Below are 16912 nucleotides of genomic sequence, written 5' to 3' on the forward strand. Positions count from 1 at the left end.
CAGACGTGTTATAGCTTGTTATTAAGGTCTGGAGGCAAGTTTTGGATCCATCATGATCCTTTTACACCTGAATATTCTTCTCCTTTGTAAAAAATAACAAAAAGGTGGTCTTGTGTTCCTCTTTGGGGCATAAGCACATGAAGCCTCTTGCTGGGTTAGGACCTTTGATGTCCATTTCAGATTAAATTCTTGTCTAGGATTCCTGTCTTTTTTAGGAAATTTGGCTGGCCTTTTTTTTTCTCTTCTAGTGGTTCTATGTGATTTTTCTCTTACGGCTTGGGCTTTGTTTATCTTCTGTATCTTTTATTTGCAGAGATATTCTCAAAAGTCATTGTGAATGTTTTAATTTTTTTTTATTTTTTATACATATATAAATATAAACATATATAATGCTCTAAAATAGGATTGGTTGTAATATTTTTAAAGGAATTGCCTTGAAACATCATTGCCCTTCTAATATCCTGTTGAATGATACCACTGAAAGATTTGCAATTCTGCTTTTGTAGTAGTCCTTTTTGGTAGCCTGTATCATCTGTAAAAATAGTAATAGTAGTGAATTCTTTGTATGATGATTTAAAACTCCAGAAAATAAATACTTTCCTCATCATATAGGCCAGACCAAGCAGCTGAACCCACATATTTGGGTCGTTGCAGCAATAAAGCATTGAAAGCAGTGGCTCAGGGGATGCTCCACTTAGATCAATTGAACAGTCTTGCCCTAACTTTCTATGATACTCAAATAACTGTCCTGAATTAAGCTTCAAATGGGTTTTCAGAAGTTAGAAACCTCCTAACCTCTGGAAGTATTTCATGTTATACTGTTTCCTGTGGAACAAGAAATACCAAATGGCATTTGTCATGTCACACTCCTCCTAGGAAGGTGTAATTTTGAACTTTCTCCTCCATGACTCTCCAACTCTGACAAGAAATATTAGAACTTGTGTGTTGTGGTTTGTTAAAAATGTAAATTTATGTTCAAAAATGTTTGTCACTCTCTCAGAAAATTAGAAGTAATTAAATAGAAAGTTCTACAGATTTGTGCCATTTCTGTACCCTCTCATCTCAAGATGGTGTGAGAAGCAGACAATTGTAATAACTTGCTGCTACTCCTTTCCAGCTTAATTTGATCTTGTTCCTTAATTCTGACAGATTGTTTTTAATTTTCCCATCTGTTCCATAAAAATCTGAAGTGATTGACTCTTAGGAAAAAATAATGTCTAATAGCTGAGCCATTTTTAATGAGTTGGTCTGAGTTTTTTAATGAGATGTGCTGAAGAAGGCAAGCCAAGCGAAAGATTGGGCCTGGGGTGGTGGGTGTAAAGCAAGGTAAAGGGCAACCGTATGCTTCAGGACGTCTCTTCTCTTTAATCTCAGCTTTAGACTGCTGCTGTTCTTCAGTTTTAGGCAGTGCACGTCCTTAGACCCATGGTCAAAAACCAGAGGTTCAGTAGCAGTAATTCCTTTTCCCTTTTTGTTTAGTGCAATGTCTACCCTCAGACAGTACCACTTTGGGGAGAGGAACAGTAATGCAAAGGGGGGGGGGAGGGGGAAAGATCAAAGAATAACACTTAAGTAAACTTAAGAACATTGTAGGCTGTGGTTTAATTTCATGTCTTCTAGCAACCTACACCATAACTCCCAGATATTCTGGTGGTAGGTCAAACGAACTCCTGTGCCAGTAAACAGAGGGAATGTTCTCCTCCAGCCTCTCTGAAGGGTAAAACCCTTTGCTTTAAAATTGCCTGCAAATGACATCTCCCGGGGCAGGAAGCCATCAATATGCAGTACAAGTCTTTGAGAATAGCAACCACGAATATACATGTTAACATCTGGGCTTCTCCCTTCTGTTTTGTTTTGTTTTGTTTTGTTTTATATATATATGATTATAATAAACATTAACATTAACATTATTTCTAATAATCATCAAATAGCAGTTTCTCTGGCAGCTTGAGACTTCATTATTAAATCAAATAGTGAAAATAAATATAGAGCTCATTTACAAGGAAAGTTGAAATTTTGACTCAACTCTGCAAATATGCCATTGTTAGTCTAATCTATTGTAGAATTCATAGAATAGTGAATTAACTTTCCAATTGCACACAGTGAGGCATAACAAATGAGAGAATGCTGCCATGGTAATAAGCAAAATATACACTTGTTTTTGCAGGTTTTAATGGGCTACCAACTAAGGAGAGAATCTATTGTCTGCAGGTTTTTTTAACTAGTAAAATCTGAGAGTAATTTAAGTGAGCAGAGAACATCACTACTCTGCACTTTTAGAGCATCTCCAAATACTCAGCCTGTTAGGTTTCCCTGTGACATGTATTTCAAACAACCAAAAAAGACGGAGGAAGAATTAAAATCTGCCTTTTAAAACCCTGAATGTGGTAGCAGTGAAAACTGTTTCTGGTTTGAATTTGCACTAAAGGGGAGTTGGATGGTGTCTGTTTTAAGGCCCAAGCTGAGCAAGTAGCCGCAGACAGGAGATGCTCTGTGCTTATACAGAAGTCTCTGGCTCTGAATGAAACTAGACTGTGCCTAAGAGTTAGACTAACCTAATCTGGAACTGATATAAGGGAATAAAATTATTTTTATTTTTAAGCATTTTTTCCTGGTAATTGCTATCAAGTACCAATGTTCCTAGAGTTGGACTTTTTTTTTTCTGTTGGAGAGAAGGAATTGATTGTTGGCTTACTTAGTGTGCATGGCAGGAGACAAAAGTGACTTAATTTGGGGTAAATTCTCATGGGCTTTGGGAACACGACCTCTTGGTGGATTTTGGACAAGGATCTTGTTGCATAGTGGCTTTAGTAATAAAAATTGTATGTATGTAGTTAAAATTAAATTCACAAGATATAAGTTTAATAGTTCTGCATTAATCCTTCATAAAGCATTGATCTTTTGTTTTTTATTTTCTTCCTCAGTGTGTCAATCCTGATCTTCAATACTTCTCGGCAGTGCTTTGTTGTGGTGAAGCAGTTCCGCCCAGGTAATCCTCTTTTTTTAAATTTACTTTTGCTCTCTAGTGAAGCAAGCTTTTAAGGGTTTAGCAGTTAAAACTTGGTGCATCTGTGGTGATAAAGTCTTTGTTCTGTATTCTCTTTCTTTGTACGATAGCCCACCCTTTTCAGTTAGTCAGAATTTCTAACCACGGAAATTTCCATTACAGATGAAACGAATGATCAGGGTAGCATTACATTCTGCTTTTGGGCTAGTCATTGTCCTCTTTTGGACGAAATGACAAACAGCTCTACAATGTTCATGCAATAGTTTTCTTTTACTTGAAGTTCCTTCTTGACCTATGTAGTATTTAGTAGGCAGCTTCTGTGCAGAAGCACAATATTCCTTTTTTTTGGGGGGTCTTAAATATTCCTTTTTTTTAATGTGTAACTGTGTGTTGTATACTTGGAAATTTAAAATGAGGGAAATTCAGGACAGTATGCTTTTTCATCAATATGTAGACAGCTTCACTTTACCAGTTATTATTATGAATTTAGGTTAATACACTATTTTTTTTTCTGAGCTTTTGTATCAGTTATTTTAATTCAAAGCAATATTTACTTTTTGGAAGTTAAAAATGAAATGCATATTCCCTGCATGTTAATTAAAAAAATCACAAGATATTTCACTGACTGTTGCTAAGAGACCATTTCAAGACCGTTCGTGGTAGACTTTATAGGAAACTTTCTAGGGTGGTGTCACGCTGTCGTTTCTTACCAACAGTGATTGACAAACTCTTCAGTGTTGTGCAGCACTGTTATCCTGACAGTGAATACTTCTCCTGAAGCACTGTATTGGCTATTATAAAGTGTTTATTTGTTTATCTATAATCCAGTGTCCTTTATTTGCCAGCTGGATAAGATGGCTCATATAGTTGTTGCTCTATTTGAGACAATCTTGGGCAGAAGCCTTCATATATGTGCACACATGTGTACAGAACAGCGACGTGTTCATTACATTATCCCTCTGGAAGTGTAAAATCTGCCTCAGAAGACAGGGCTATTCTTGGAGTTAAAATGTTCCAGAGGCTGGAGCTGCTCAGAAACCTGGCCTTAGGGACAGCGGTCAGTCAGGCATCCCACAGTAGTTTGGTGATCGCAACCATGCCCTGACATTACTCCCATCACTGTAATTATATCTCCATTCTGTGGTTATTGTCAGCCTTAGTCTTTGTTACACAAACAAAAATTAAGGCCAAGACTTTTCTCATTGCGTGCTGCTTTCAGGGTCCCACCAGGAAGGCGGTAGCTCGTTACTTGCGAGCAAACAGCAGCCTTTCAACTCACCAGGCATGTCCCCTCCACGTGTGCTGGTTGACATACGTGCTTGCCTTTCCATACGGTGCCATGTCACGATCAGGTTTTCCCATTCCCTTGTAAAGGCCGTCATCCTTCCCTGGACGTACATTCGCACCCCATTCCCTTTGGTACCACCAGCCCTTATGCAGCCACAGCAGAGGTCTTACATGGCTGCAAACTGATAATGTTGAGGATTAGGCAGCTTATCTGACAGGCCTGAAAGAGTTCATGCTGGCTTGAGGGGTACCAGAGCACACAACCGGGGTGAGGCAGGCAGGACCATATTTTTCAGTACACTGTGCATTTAGATCATCATGAATTAATTGTTTGGAAAGAGCAGAGCGAAAAAAGTTCCACATATATCTCAGTAGTTTTCATAATAGTTCTTCACCTGTGACAGATTGGCCAAGGTCTTGGGCAATGCCCATTTTGGTAGTCAATTGACCACGCATTTTCAAATGTAATAAATGAATATGCTCCTGAGAAAGGCTAGGGTTAGCACCTATGAACATGTGCCCTGTTTTTTTCACTTTAAGTATAATCACCTTTCAATGGATTGTGGTGTTTATTTCTGCATTGACTTAAAATAAACAGTATCAAAGATCTGAATCATAAGCCACATTCTGTTTCAGGAGGTACGAAACACCGGTGCAATCAAAGAGAAATCAGAAGTTTAAAGAAAAGCTAGTGTGTTCCCCAGTCAGCTAAACACCCCTAACCTCTCAGTCCATGCTGTTGTTTTCTTCTCTTTGGGGATAGCAAAGAAGTCCTTTCTTATATGAGTCATCTAAAAAGGCTGCTTTGAATAAGTCTTATGATCTTATTTGGCCACTTCGGTTGAGCCATCTTGCCTTTCTTCCAGCTTTGCAGAAAGGACAGCGCGTACATCAGTTCTTCTGGGGTTTCCACTCTGAGACTTCTTACAGCTGAGTGGCTCTGGAGTAATTAGTCAAGGTGCTTAATGAGCATTAGATGGTTGTTTGAGTCCTCGCTGTGCTGCTGCTCATAACATGTGTCCATGTGATGATGGAGGAAACTGATGGAGGTGATGATGAAGGGGCAGTTTCTGACCAAAGTAGCATAAGCCATCAGAAAACAAGAGAGCAAACAGACACGGGACTAGTGGGTGGGTGACTGTGCTGGGAGCTGAGTTCTTCCTTCTAGTTTCTGCTCTCTGAACTCTTTGTGCATTTGCAATAAGCTGACAACCTGTGATGAGGAAGAGGGGAGTCACAGGTTTCCCTTCAAAGAGTCTCCGCTGGCCAATAGGCCACAGACTGCTTCTCCATCTGGTGCTTTATCTCCCTGGGGCATCTCTTGTGCAGTTGACTTTGCACCTTCAAGAGAGGTATGGAGGACTGCTCTGTTCCCTGATATTAGCAGACAGCTTGGTTTTCTAGGCTTTGCTTGTCTATGAGAGATAGATTGAGTTTGAACCTCTCTGAGCCTGCTGAGAATGAATTCATACTGTGATTCTGTGGTGAATGCTCTAATTTCTGGATTCTTACAGAAGTGGCTGGTACTGCTTCCTTTCTTCTTTATCTGCAGAGAAAAGCTGTTAGTGTGCTTTGAGCGTTGGCTTTGCTCTGAAGAGGGCTGCTGGATTGGGTCCTTTTGGGAATGTAGGTTTTGATCTACACGGAGCCCAGTTGTGCTGAGGGAGTAGGAGAACAGCAAGTGCCTGCCGGAATGACAGGATGGGTTTCAGGGATTTAAGAGACTTTTAACAAAGTTACTTTAATCACAGATTCATATTTCTGTACCCGCACTCTTACCTGCATCCTGTTTTGGTGCCCAAGTCCTTCCCTGGGATGCATGCATCGTTCCTTTTTGTGTTTACTGATACGGATAAGTCAATACTGAAAAAGCAGTACAATCTTCAGATTATTTGGCTCATCTCAGAGACATCCTGGAGGTAGCTGTCATTTATGATACTTGTCATAGCTTTCAGAAGTTTTTGGAATAATGACAATAGACACCCTTCAAAGATCTGTCCTTCAGACTCTGCCTGGAATATATTTTTTGCTGCCTTCTTGCTGCATTTTAAAAAGAAAACGGAGCTCTTGTCATGTTTTCCAACTAAGAAAAGGAAGCGCCTTTCCTTAAATGCTTGAATCTCAAAGGCCTAGATGTCTTTCCTGCAAACAGCTTTTAAAGTTTTAAATTCTAGAGAAAGATTAATTTTTGGACAAACTTTCGCACTTTGTCTTTCTTTTTAGACTGATCTAGACATCTCCCTTTCAGGTGCTGATCTTGCTATACAATACTTCTGAGGCAAGAAGCATTCTAGAAGGAGCCTGGGCACAAACTTCTGGGGTATAGACTCTTGTCCCAGAGACCAAGTGCTTGAGATGTCACTGTGGTCCTTTACTTTTATGCAACAATATTTCTTTAGGGACCTTGTTGTATATCACAGTTTTAAGAAGCAATAAGATAAATACAGTAACTGGAAGAGCAAGAAGTTGTCCGTTAAATTTGAGCTCAGTTCTGTAAGATTTAGAATGTCAAATGAAAGATAAGCTCATTTGAAAACTGTTATATGTATATGAAATACATATGTGAAATATTTTAATGGAATGAAAATAATTTCAAATTTTAAAATAGTTTTATTCAGGATGTTTTGTAATGCCCTCATGGTAACCTTTCATGAAAAGCAAAGGGATAGACATGAGGAAATTTCAAAGTAGAAACAGGTGGAATTATACCCTTAAATTAAAGTTACAATGATCTGGAATTGACAGTAGTGATTCTTTGTGTGTTAACAGCCAGTCCTGCAGTTCTCACTTGGTCAAAATTTCTGTTGACATCAGTGAGAGGTTTTGCTTAAATAAGGACTAAAATCTGACATTTGCACTTTCTTTAGGAGTGCGTTACAGTGGCAGGTGTTTGTAGATTAATTCAAGAAGTCTTTTTCAGACTCCACACAGGAATCTGTGCAAGGAACTATATGTTCAAAAGAGGATTTTTTTTTTTCAAACAAACATACATGCTTTTCATACCCTTTCTAAATAACAGCTGAGTTGACAGGCTGAAAGACTCATCATTGTGCACATGGTACATAATGTGCAACTCAACTTTCCTGCAAGATATCTGCATAGTTTAAATTAAATCCTGATATCCGCATTGCCCAACAAATGGAAGCTGTATGGTGCTTTTGGGACTTAGACTTCTTGGATGAATTAGCTTCCTTTTTTTATTCTTATTTATTTTAAGATGTGCGTGAATTCATTCCAAATGATGTAAGCACAAACAGAGTTTAAAGAATAATTTTACAGAAATGGCAAGAGAACCTTTGTTCTCTAAAATTCCCATTTCAGTGTGTCATAACTTTAATAGATAACACAGCTGAATTCCTGGTTACTCTCAAGTACTCTGATGGTTATAAATTTCCAGGCAAAATTTGTGTATCATCTTTTTTTTTTTTGTATTTAACATGAATGAACTAACATCCCTCACCACTTGTTTCTTTTTCTTATGTGTTTCTTTTGTTTGTTTGTTTGTTTTTTTTTTTAAAGCTGTTTACATGTGTGAAGTAGAAAGGCATCATCCTCAAGTCTTTCAGAACCAGGACAAGAAGAGCTTCTCTTGTCTAGAGGATCCCTTACCTGCTGTGGTAGGAGTGACCTATGAACTGTGTGCTGGCATTGTAGACAAACCAGGCCTTTCTTTAGAAGAAATTGCTTGTGGGGAAGTCTTAGAAGAGTGTGGCTATCGTGTTCCTGTTACAGCCCTAAGGAGGATCACTTCTTACAGGTAAATAGCAGTAAGTTAAAACAATTTGCATTTTGTTGTTTCACAGATTGCTGAAGTGGCTTGAATGTAAATTAATGTTCCCCTGTTCCCCTATTTAAGCAGTGTGTCGGAGGAACATGGACATGTGAAAGTATGGGAAAGGTGTAATTTTCAGCAAGTGAGAGGAGTATTTGCAGAGACTTAGGGAATTATAAACTCATAATTATGGGATTGAATTCGCAGTAGGAATGACACTATTGTGATTTATTCCAAGGACTATTAGAACTGGGAAAAGTTGCAGTGGGCTCTTCAGAGCAGTTTGTTACAGCACTAGAAAACAGCCGGTCTTTACTGCGTCAGGCGTTTTCCATCTCTGATTCTTATTATTCTGATTAACAACAGAAGCTGCCCAAGATGGACTCTGTTTTACCATTAACACAATTTTGCAGAAGCACGAGAACCTGTGACATTAGATCTCTTCATAATATTTGAGCTGTAATTAAGCCTTCTTTGAATTAGACAGTAATAAATGTTATATATGAGGATTTTGCTGATTTGACCGTGAAAATTTTTACATTCTGTTTTTTTACAAGGTTTCAAAGAGTCATTGAAATAGATTTTAACATGTTTTAAAACATGTATTAGGAATAAGAGGAAAACTTGATATGTAAGTTAATATTGTATACAAAATGTGAGTTGTTGGAGGGGGAAAAAAAAAACCTCAGGAGAAACTTTGCACACAGCCTTAATCCCATTGTATGTCCTTCCCAGCTTTTAGTATTGTTATCCAAAATATATGTATGTTTCTGTTTTATGGAGAAAGCAGCAGGATTTTTACTTCCTTTATTTTGCTTGACATCTCCATTGAACTAGGCCCTGTCATTGGATTTTAATTTGGGAATTGAATACAAATCCACAGCTGTCAATCCTGGCAAATGTTATTTCCTGCTGGATTAACAAGCAGTGCTTCTGTTGAAGGGAGGGGGGTGAATCACAGGAGCTGTCTTTTACAACTCCTTGAAACTAGATTAAGGATTTGTTCTACTGAAAGAAAAAGTGCCTGCTATATTTATGAGCAAAAGCTGTCTATAGAATTTCATAGATTGGGTGACACTGACGGGCCATAGCCTGCAGATACATACATACGTATATGTACATATGTATGCGTAGACACACAAACACAAAATAGGCGAATAGAACATAATTTCTGTAGCTGTAGAATTTTGTAGCTTCGGTGTAGAAGTTTGAGTCAACATTAACAAGTATCACCTCACTAAAATACCATACGTTTGTTGGTTGATAAATGTATGGTACAGGTGGTTGTTCTTTCAGTTGTCTTTTTTTTTTCAATTTTTATTTTTAATTGTGCTGACTTACAAAGAGAGTATACAATTGGAGTTTTCTCTGTTGAGACCCATGCAAAGGGCACTTAATATGTTAATCCCACAATCCTGCTTTGTCTATGTGAACACAGCTTTCTGCCCATGGAGATCCATGCTGAAGTCAGAAGAGCCTGTATAGTATTTACTTTTTTAGATTAATATGAAAGGTTGAAGCCTCAAAGATGATATTTTACAGTTTCTTTTGTTGGACTTCTTGTGCTCTGCATTATAATTTTATTCTACATCTTACGATCTTCCTATTAGGAGTGTCCTGTTCTTCCTTCAGCCAAAGGCTGGCATGTCTGTCTGATTCTTGAGTATTTGATGCAAAGACAGGAAGTAACTGGTTCCCCTGTGGTCTGCTAAGGACATTTTTTCCATAATGGCTCTATTACATATAAGAATTTCTAGGGTTTTCTAAGCGTAACAGGTTTTTCCAAATTGTATATGCTGCTGTTTCATGCTGTGACTGTCAATGCAAAGCACAGACATAAATGCATATGCATGCTGTTAATAATTACAATACATCATACAATTCTACTATTATCTGCTATCCCAGTGATCCATGTAATAGTTTCCTGTATTATTTACTGATGCAGTGTATCAGGTCAGAGCGAAGCCTTAGAAAACAGAATTGGAAGGAATTTTGGGAGGATCTCATCTAGGCTGCTCCTCTTGCAAAGATCAGGCTCAGATGGATTTAAATCACTTCTGAAAAATGTCCATCTGTGCTTTCTCTAAAATCTGATTATTTCATAGCCTCTCCAAGCATTCTGTCTGAAGTGTCTGTCTGTACCATGAGCAAGTTTTTCCTCATGTCTTGCCTAAATTTCCCTTTCTTTACTTCGTCTGTGACTTACTACCCTATTCCCAGAGGACGTAAAGTACTTCTGCACCTTCCACATATTTGTTTGACCATGTCTCCCCTTTATTTTATTTTCCCTATGCAAAACTATCTTAGTTAATGTAACCTTTCTCTTTAGACCATGTTTTCTAGATGTGTGATCATTCCTTCTGCTGTCCTCTGCCTTCTCTCCATCTGGTCCGCATGTTTCTTAAAAACATAGTGCTCAAACTGGAGCGCAGCAATTTAGTGGGGGCTTTACCAGTGTCAGGTAGAGTGGAAGCATTATTTCCCTAGTCTTACAGATTATTCTGTTTATACGCTGTAGTACGATGCTTGCCTTTTTTTAAAGTGGCATTATGTTGTTGACTTATGGTCCACAATGCCTCCCCTATCTCAAAATTATTTTCTGCAGCAGTACTGCACTGCCATTCTCCTCCTGTCTGTGTTTGTGCTGTTCATCACCCCTGCCTGAACACAGAGCCTTCAACTTGTCTGTACTGAACGCCACCCTGTTTTTTTCAGATCATTTCTTCAAGTTGTTGGGATGATTTTGGATTCTAATATTAATCTCTAGCTTCCTATAAATAGTCCATCTCAGCTTTGCTACCTGCAGTTTATATTTCAGCACAGAAATCCCCAAACGAAATACTGCATTATATTGAATGGAGGAAGGTCCCCAGTGGAATCCTATTTGCTTTCTATTTCCAATTTGACAGTAGTACCCACTCCACGAGTATCATTTTCATCCTAGTTTTGCACCTATTTCACAGTTTCTTTGATTTCTAAGTATATCATGATCTCCTAACTTTGTAATGAAACTGTCACATTAGATAGCATTCAAAGCCTTAATAAACTGAAGTTTTATTGTTTGTGTTGCTGCCCCTATCCACAATACCTGTTATCCTATTGTAGCTGATATTTGCCTACACTTGATATATTCCTGACAAATCTGTTAGCTGTTGTTCCTTTCTTGACGCAAATAAACCCACATTAAAATATTTAGATAACTATAATTAATAATTACTGAGTTAAGTCTGTTAGCTTTTTGTAGATAAAAACTCAGAATTGCATGCACGGTGATTAGGGTTTCGTACAAGCAAGGGTTTCTGCATCATCACACCCTTTGGTCCAAAAGCAAGGAGTTGTCTTGTAATCCTAATGGCACCCCTTTATCGGAATCGTGCTCATGAGAATGAAATTGCCTGACTGGAATAAAAGCAGTACTTGAGCTAGACCTGACAGGACATGGAAAGCAGAAGACACATCAAATGTCAAGGGAGAAACAGTTTTGGCTAGGGAGGTCAATACAGTCCTGTGGCTAATGGATTAAGAAGGGGAGGGAATGGACAACGCGGAGGGAGAACCTAGACGAGGAAGCAAAATGGAATAGAAAGTCCTTGAGCAGAAAAAGAGGAAGAGATGAAGGACCAATACAGAGGAAAAACATGGGCTGAGAACTAGATGGATTTGGGGAAAGTACGTTCATATGCTGGAGAGAATTTAATGAAATGAGGAAAGTACTAAGACTGTGTTTAAGCAGAACTTTGCTCTGTTCTCAGGCAGTGGGTGCAGTAAAGATTGGAAGTAGTCTGAAGATAGTATTTTTTTACTCCTTTATTATCCGGGACTGCAGCAGTGATTTTAGGGTTTTGGCTCTTTTTAACGTTTCCCAGCTAACCAGAAAAGGTTAACTACAATACTGCTACAAATATTTCAAAAGCACGTACAAATGAGCTGTTGGACCCCATTCTTAAGCTCTGCCAAAGCTCCTGTGACATGATACTCATCAGATACAAGTCAGGCACTGAATTAAGCAGATCTCAGACTTAATTACATTGAAGGAGCCACAGAGTAGCTGTGGAGTCAATGAGAAATCAGGAAAGAAGCCAGGAGCCAGGGAATTTACACTAGTTGAGCAAGAGTCGTAGGAACAAGTTGTTCCAGCAACAGGAGGACACTGGTGTGGGTGAATGAAGGAGACTGGGTTGGGGGCAGATAACGAGAAAGACAAACATACTAAGGGGGACTTGACTAGAGGAGGTCAGAGGAGTCACACTTTGAACAATCAGAAATATCTATTCCTATTATAGAATGACACCAGCCAGAAGGTGAATTTAAGTCCAAGTGGTTCATTTTACTGTGTAGATGGATACAGGAATCATTATGCAAGAAATCTGTAGTGTTTGCAGCCTCTTCTTGTCATGGCTACACAAATTGCTACTTCTGTGCTTGGCATACAATAAATAACCTCATTTTGGCATTACAAAAAGTTTGTTTTCTATTCTGGTGGTAGCTAATCCACTTTTGGAGGCTTCGTGAATGTTTTGATGCCTACTGGTTCTCGTCAACTATATGTATGGCTTCAGACAAAAATGGTATAGACGGTAGAGGTGTAAAGGAACCATTTAGACCAATAATAAAATGAAGCTAATATAGTAGTATAATTGTAAACTGAGGTTTCATGAAAATGATTGTCAGTTAAATTGTTCATTTTCAAAAGCTCTAAACCAAATCTTTAAAGTTCCCTCCATTTTTTTCCCTAAATGCAAAATTGTGTAAGTGAATGACTTTAGATTTACTCATATATCAGATATAACAAACTTTCTATCTTTCACTGTATCCCAGCAGTTTTCAGTTTGAATGCCATGTGAAATTTCAGCTGTTAGTTCCTTAGGTTGAAGTACTTCCAGCTATCTTCCTTGAGACTTGTTTCTTTACAAGACAGGGGCAGCGAAATATGTTGTTGTTCTTGTTAAAGATGTTATTATTGCCATTGCAACTTACAGTATTTTCTTTTAGTTCTTGAAATGTTTGGTATTCTTGAAGAATATTTATAAACGTATTTGGACTTAAATAACACCTCAGAGCAGCAGGATAGAATTAAACCAGGGCTTCTGGTTCAACTTCCTACTCCCTTCATTCTTTATTTTCTCTCGGAGGTTGTAATAAACTCTTGGCTATGAACTAGATGCAATAGGAACTGCTGATTCTCTGCCCCACTGCAAAAAAAACCCAACATCAGATATATTAGTTTAAAGGCCTAACTGTATTAACATAGGTACTTACTTTAATCTTCCTACATTTGATTTTTTTTCCAAAAGTATACAACAAAGAAGAGCATTCAGAGAATTAATATTGGATGTTCCAATTACTGTGCTATGGCTATTAGCCCCTGTGCAATGAGTTAAAAATGGTTTATATTCACAGGTTATTATGTAGAAAGAATAATAGCCTTGAAAATGTTGGAGTGCATTATAATTAGAAAGATCACCTGCTAGTACACCTGTTGGGTCATGGCATAATGTAATATAATTTTATGTTAATTACTTCTCTGCTTTTTTCCTGCACCTGCTGCTCATAATGTCAGAACTGTACAAAGGTCCTAAGAAGTGACAATAGGAGCTGCATGTCACTGTTCATCACTTTACGTGTTGCATGCCTAAATAGACCTTGATTTCAGCATAAATAACAGAGATTTGTGTCACATTTGTTTGTAAACATGAATTATGTATTCACTATATACCCAAATTCTGCATCCAAATAGCTTACAGATTATAAAAGGATATATTGCATTTAGGAATTTTCACAGTAATTGTGTCATATTAAAACCAAAAAAATGTATTTCTGTGTTGATAGGAGTAGGTAAATATTGATTGTTTATAGATTTTGTATTTGTTAAATACTAAGAAATGATGAGAAATTTAGCTTTTAATTGCTGTCTATCAGAAATCTGTATTAAACTAGTAAGTCTTCACAATGGTAAGTCAATTTATTTGTTCCCCACATTGCAGCAGAGGAGTAGAGTATGAGACATTGTTTATTTTCTCATACATGTTTGTTCCTTCAAATTAAAAACGTAATATTTATGAATGTAACAATTACAAATGTAATAATTGGTTGGCATAGATGAGCACCCAGACATGAGAAGGCAGCAAAGCTAATCTTGAGTACATGCTTTGAATTTTGACCCTGCTTACAAATGTGCACTTGTGCACACGCGCACACACACACACACGTGCACACACACATATGTGCATACACACTCAGTTTGAAGGAGAAACCCACTGAGCATTGACAATCATACAAGGTGGATTCAATCTGACTTGTGGCCTTTAGGTGCTACTAGGTTGTTGAGTTTTTCTTAAAGCAATAAGATACTGTTACGAACTTGTGATAAAAACTATTTATGTAATGTATCTTTATGCTTATGGACTTAGACCCGACAAATGAAAAGCCCCATTTTGTGAGCTCTATTTCAGGTGCTACATATTTCCTCATGCACTTAGCAAAAGGGAAGAGCTAAACAAAAGCTTTGTGATAGCTACTATTGCCATGTTTCAAAACCAGATTGGAGTGACAATCTGTCTCTTGTGTTTCCCTGATCTAAGAAGGAAGTAGGTAGAAAATACTCTACGTACAGCCTCATTCCGCCAGGCAGTGCCACCCCTGGGCAGGAGGTGAAGAGAAGCACTTTGCAGTCATTTGGCAGAAACTGCTCTCCGCTGTGCCGTTGGCTACAAGTGTGTTGCCCACAGCTTTGAAAGCCATAGCGTGATTTAATCACAGTGTTTGAGTGTTTTATTTAAAATGAAATATGGGAATGTAGCATACAATCTTGTTTTGATGTGTTAAACTTACATTTAAGTTACTATTGTGATGAAAACCATACCCCTTTGGTATCCTTACTTGGACATGCTTACGTTCTTAGACTTGCTGTTGTCAAAGGTAATGGGGGTTTCTAATTGTCTCTGAAGCAATGCTAAAAGTGTAGTGCTAATAGACTTCTGGTTTTAAAAACCTCTCTCTGTTGGAGTTACAGGGTTTGTGAGCTTAAGCCCTAATGCTTTGGCAAAGAGTATTTGTCAGCCATGTGGCTGTTAATTGAAACAACTATAAACTACTCATAGGAAACCGATCCGCATGATAAAGAGACGAGGAAAATAGAGCTGTGCTTTGTATAGATCATTTGCATTTGTCCCACAGTGGTTAGTAAGACCGGAGCACTGTACAGACACATCAAAATACATCTGGAACAATCAGCTAGGTCAAGCCAGGCTTAGGAGGTCTGGGTCGGTATGAGCCATGACATGCCTGGTCTGGGCAACACGGTGCTAAACCCGTGGAGTGAACCTGGAGCCCGAAGTCTCACCCTGGGCGGGTGCTGTGAGCTCAGACCCTGCTTGCCCTCCCCCAGCCAGCCTCTCTTGTACTGGGAAGGGGAGACACCTTTAGCAGGAAGGTGGTTTTCCCAGGGTGACACTCATCACTTGCAGTTCGGGTGTGCTGACCCCTGTGATTTCCACAGATGCAAAGCTAATGAATAGAGCTGTAATCTGTTAATAGGTGACTAATTTCAGACCATGGCAAAAGCATTTTATTTGTAATGTGAAATACTAGGGCAAGGAAAAGCATACGTCACAGACTTGGGATAGAGGAAGAAGGTAGCAGAAAAAAGGAATATAACCATGAATAAAGACACATCAAAATCCCTTAAACATCATACTCAGAAAGTGCAAGTAAGTGTGCAAAAGCATAGGAAGTACCTAGTGACAGAAAAACCCCAAAACATACTGAAAACATAATAGCAGCCTGTTGCCTCTTCACCAGTCAGACCCAACTTCTCTGTCTCTCCTTTCTTCCTCCTCTGGCCCCAAGTACACAAAGCCACTGAAATGTATACACATTTTCCAAGGGTATGTGTTAAAACACTTTATTTCTGTAACCAGATGGAGGCTCAGAACTGCTTCAAAGCAACAAATCTGCTAACTTTTGATTTCTATAAAAATCAAAGGTACTAAGACAAATGAAATGTCAATCGCATTGACTTTTGGACAATTTTCTAAGGACAGGCAGGATTCATTAATATCTAAGAGTCTGGAAATGTGAAATACAGCAGTAGGCAATATTGGAGAATATGTACTTTAGTAAAGGGCATTCCACATGGATCCATGCAAAAATGATCAACTGGCAGACTAGCCAGAGCATTTAGAGAAAGAAAGGTCAAATAAAAAAAGGTAAGAAATATGCCTTTTTATGAATTAAAGTATATTCCTGTATCTTTCAACCTCTTTCTGAAACCATTGAAATAGACATGTAGTTAGACAATAAAAGTCGTGAATATGTTCATAAATTATGTCATGCAATAGTCTCCAAAGTCATCCGTCTAAATAGTGAGGGGATTCTAAGTAGTCTTAGAAACATTAAATTGGATGGTTTTTTTTTTTTTGGGGGGGTGGGGAGGGGGCAGTAGAATAGAATAACATGAGTATTAATACCAGCACTCTTTGATTTTATTTATAACTCATTTGGAAGTTTTTATTAGTTTTTAATGACTACCTCATGGCAAAGTTGCACTAGAGCAAGGTGGGTTAGGTAATCAAATCAGAAAGAATGAACAGGTGGGTATGTCCTCCCTTGAATATGTATTGTTGCAAATTTTTCATTGGTTTCTGTGGCAAAAGATAGGCCAGTATACGTGCAAGAATGCCATAACTTTGGGCGTATAACAAAGGAAAGATATTGATGTCCAGTGCTTTCCTCTTTAAAGTAGATTCAGTCTAGTGGCCACTCTTGATGTATTTAGTTCATAAGAAAAGAAACACTGATTTAATAGAAGTGTTCTGTGAGTAAGTACAATGAAAAAATGGCATATT

The 16912-nt window shown here is 38.2% G+C and overlaps 1 protein-coding gene across 1 annotated transcript in view; it reads left to right on the forward strand.

The window, feature by feature from the left end:
* Positions 1-16912, forward strand: part of NUDT14 (nudix hydrolase 14) — a 61778-nt gene that overhangs the window by 40141 nt on the left and 4725 nt on the right. The window contains exons 3-4 of the mRNA XM_082485522.1: positions 2925-2989; positions 7814-8051. Of these exons, the coding sequence (XP_082341648.1) occupies positions 2925-2989; positions 7814-8051 (303 nt within the window). The remainder of the gene's footprint in view (positions 1-2924; positions 2990-7813; positions 8052-16912) is intronic.

The sequence above is a fragment of the Vanellus vanellus genome (genome assembly GCF_965231255.1).
Source record: "Vanellus vanellus genome assembly, chromosome: 6".
Classification (NCBI taxonomy): domain Eukaryota; kingdom Metazoa; phylum Chordata; class Aves; order Charadriiformes; family Charadriidae; genus Vanellus; species Vanellus vanellus.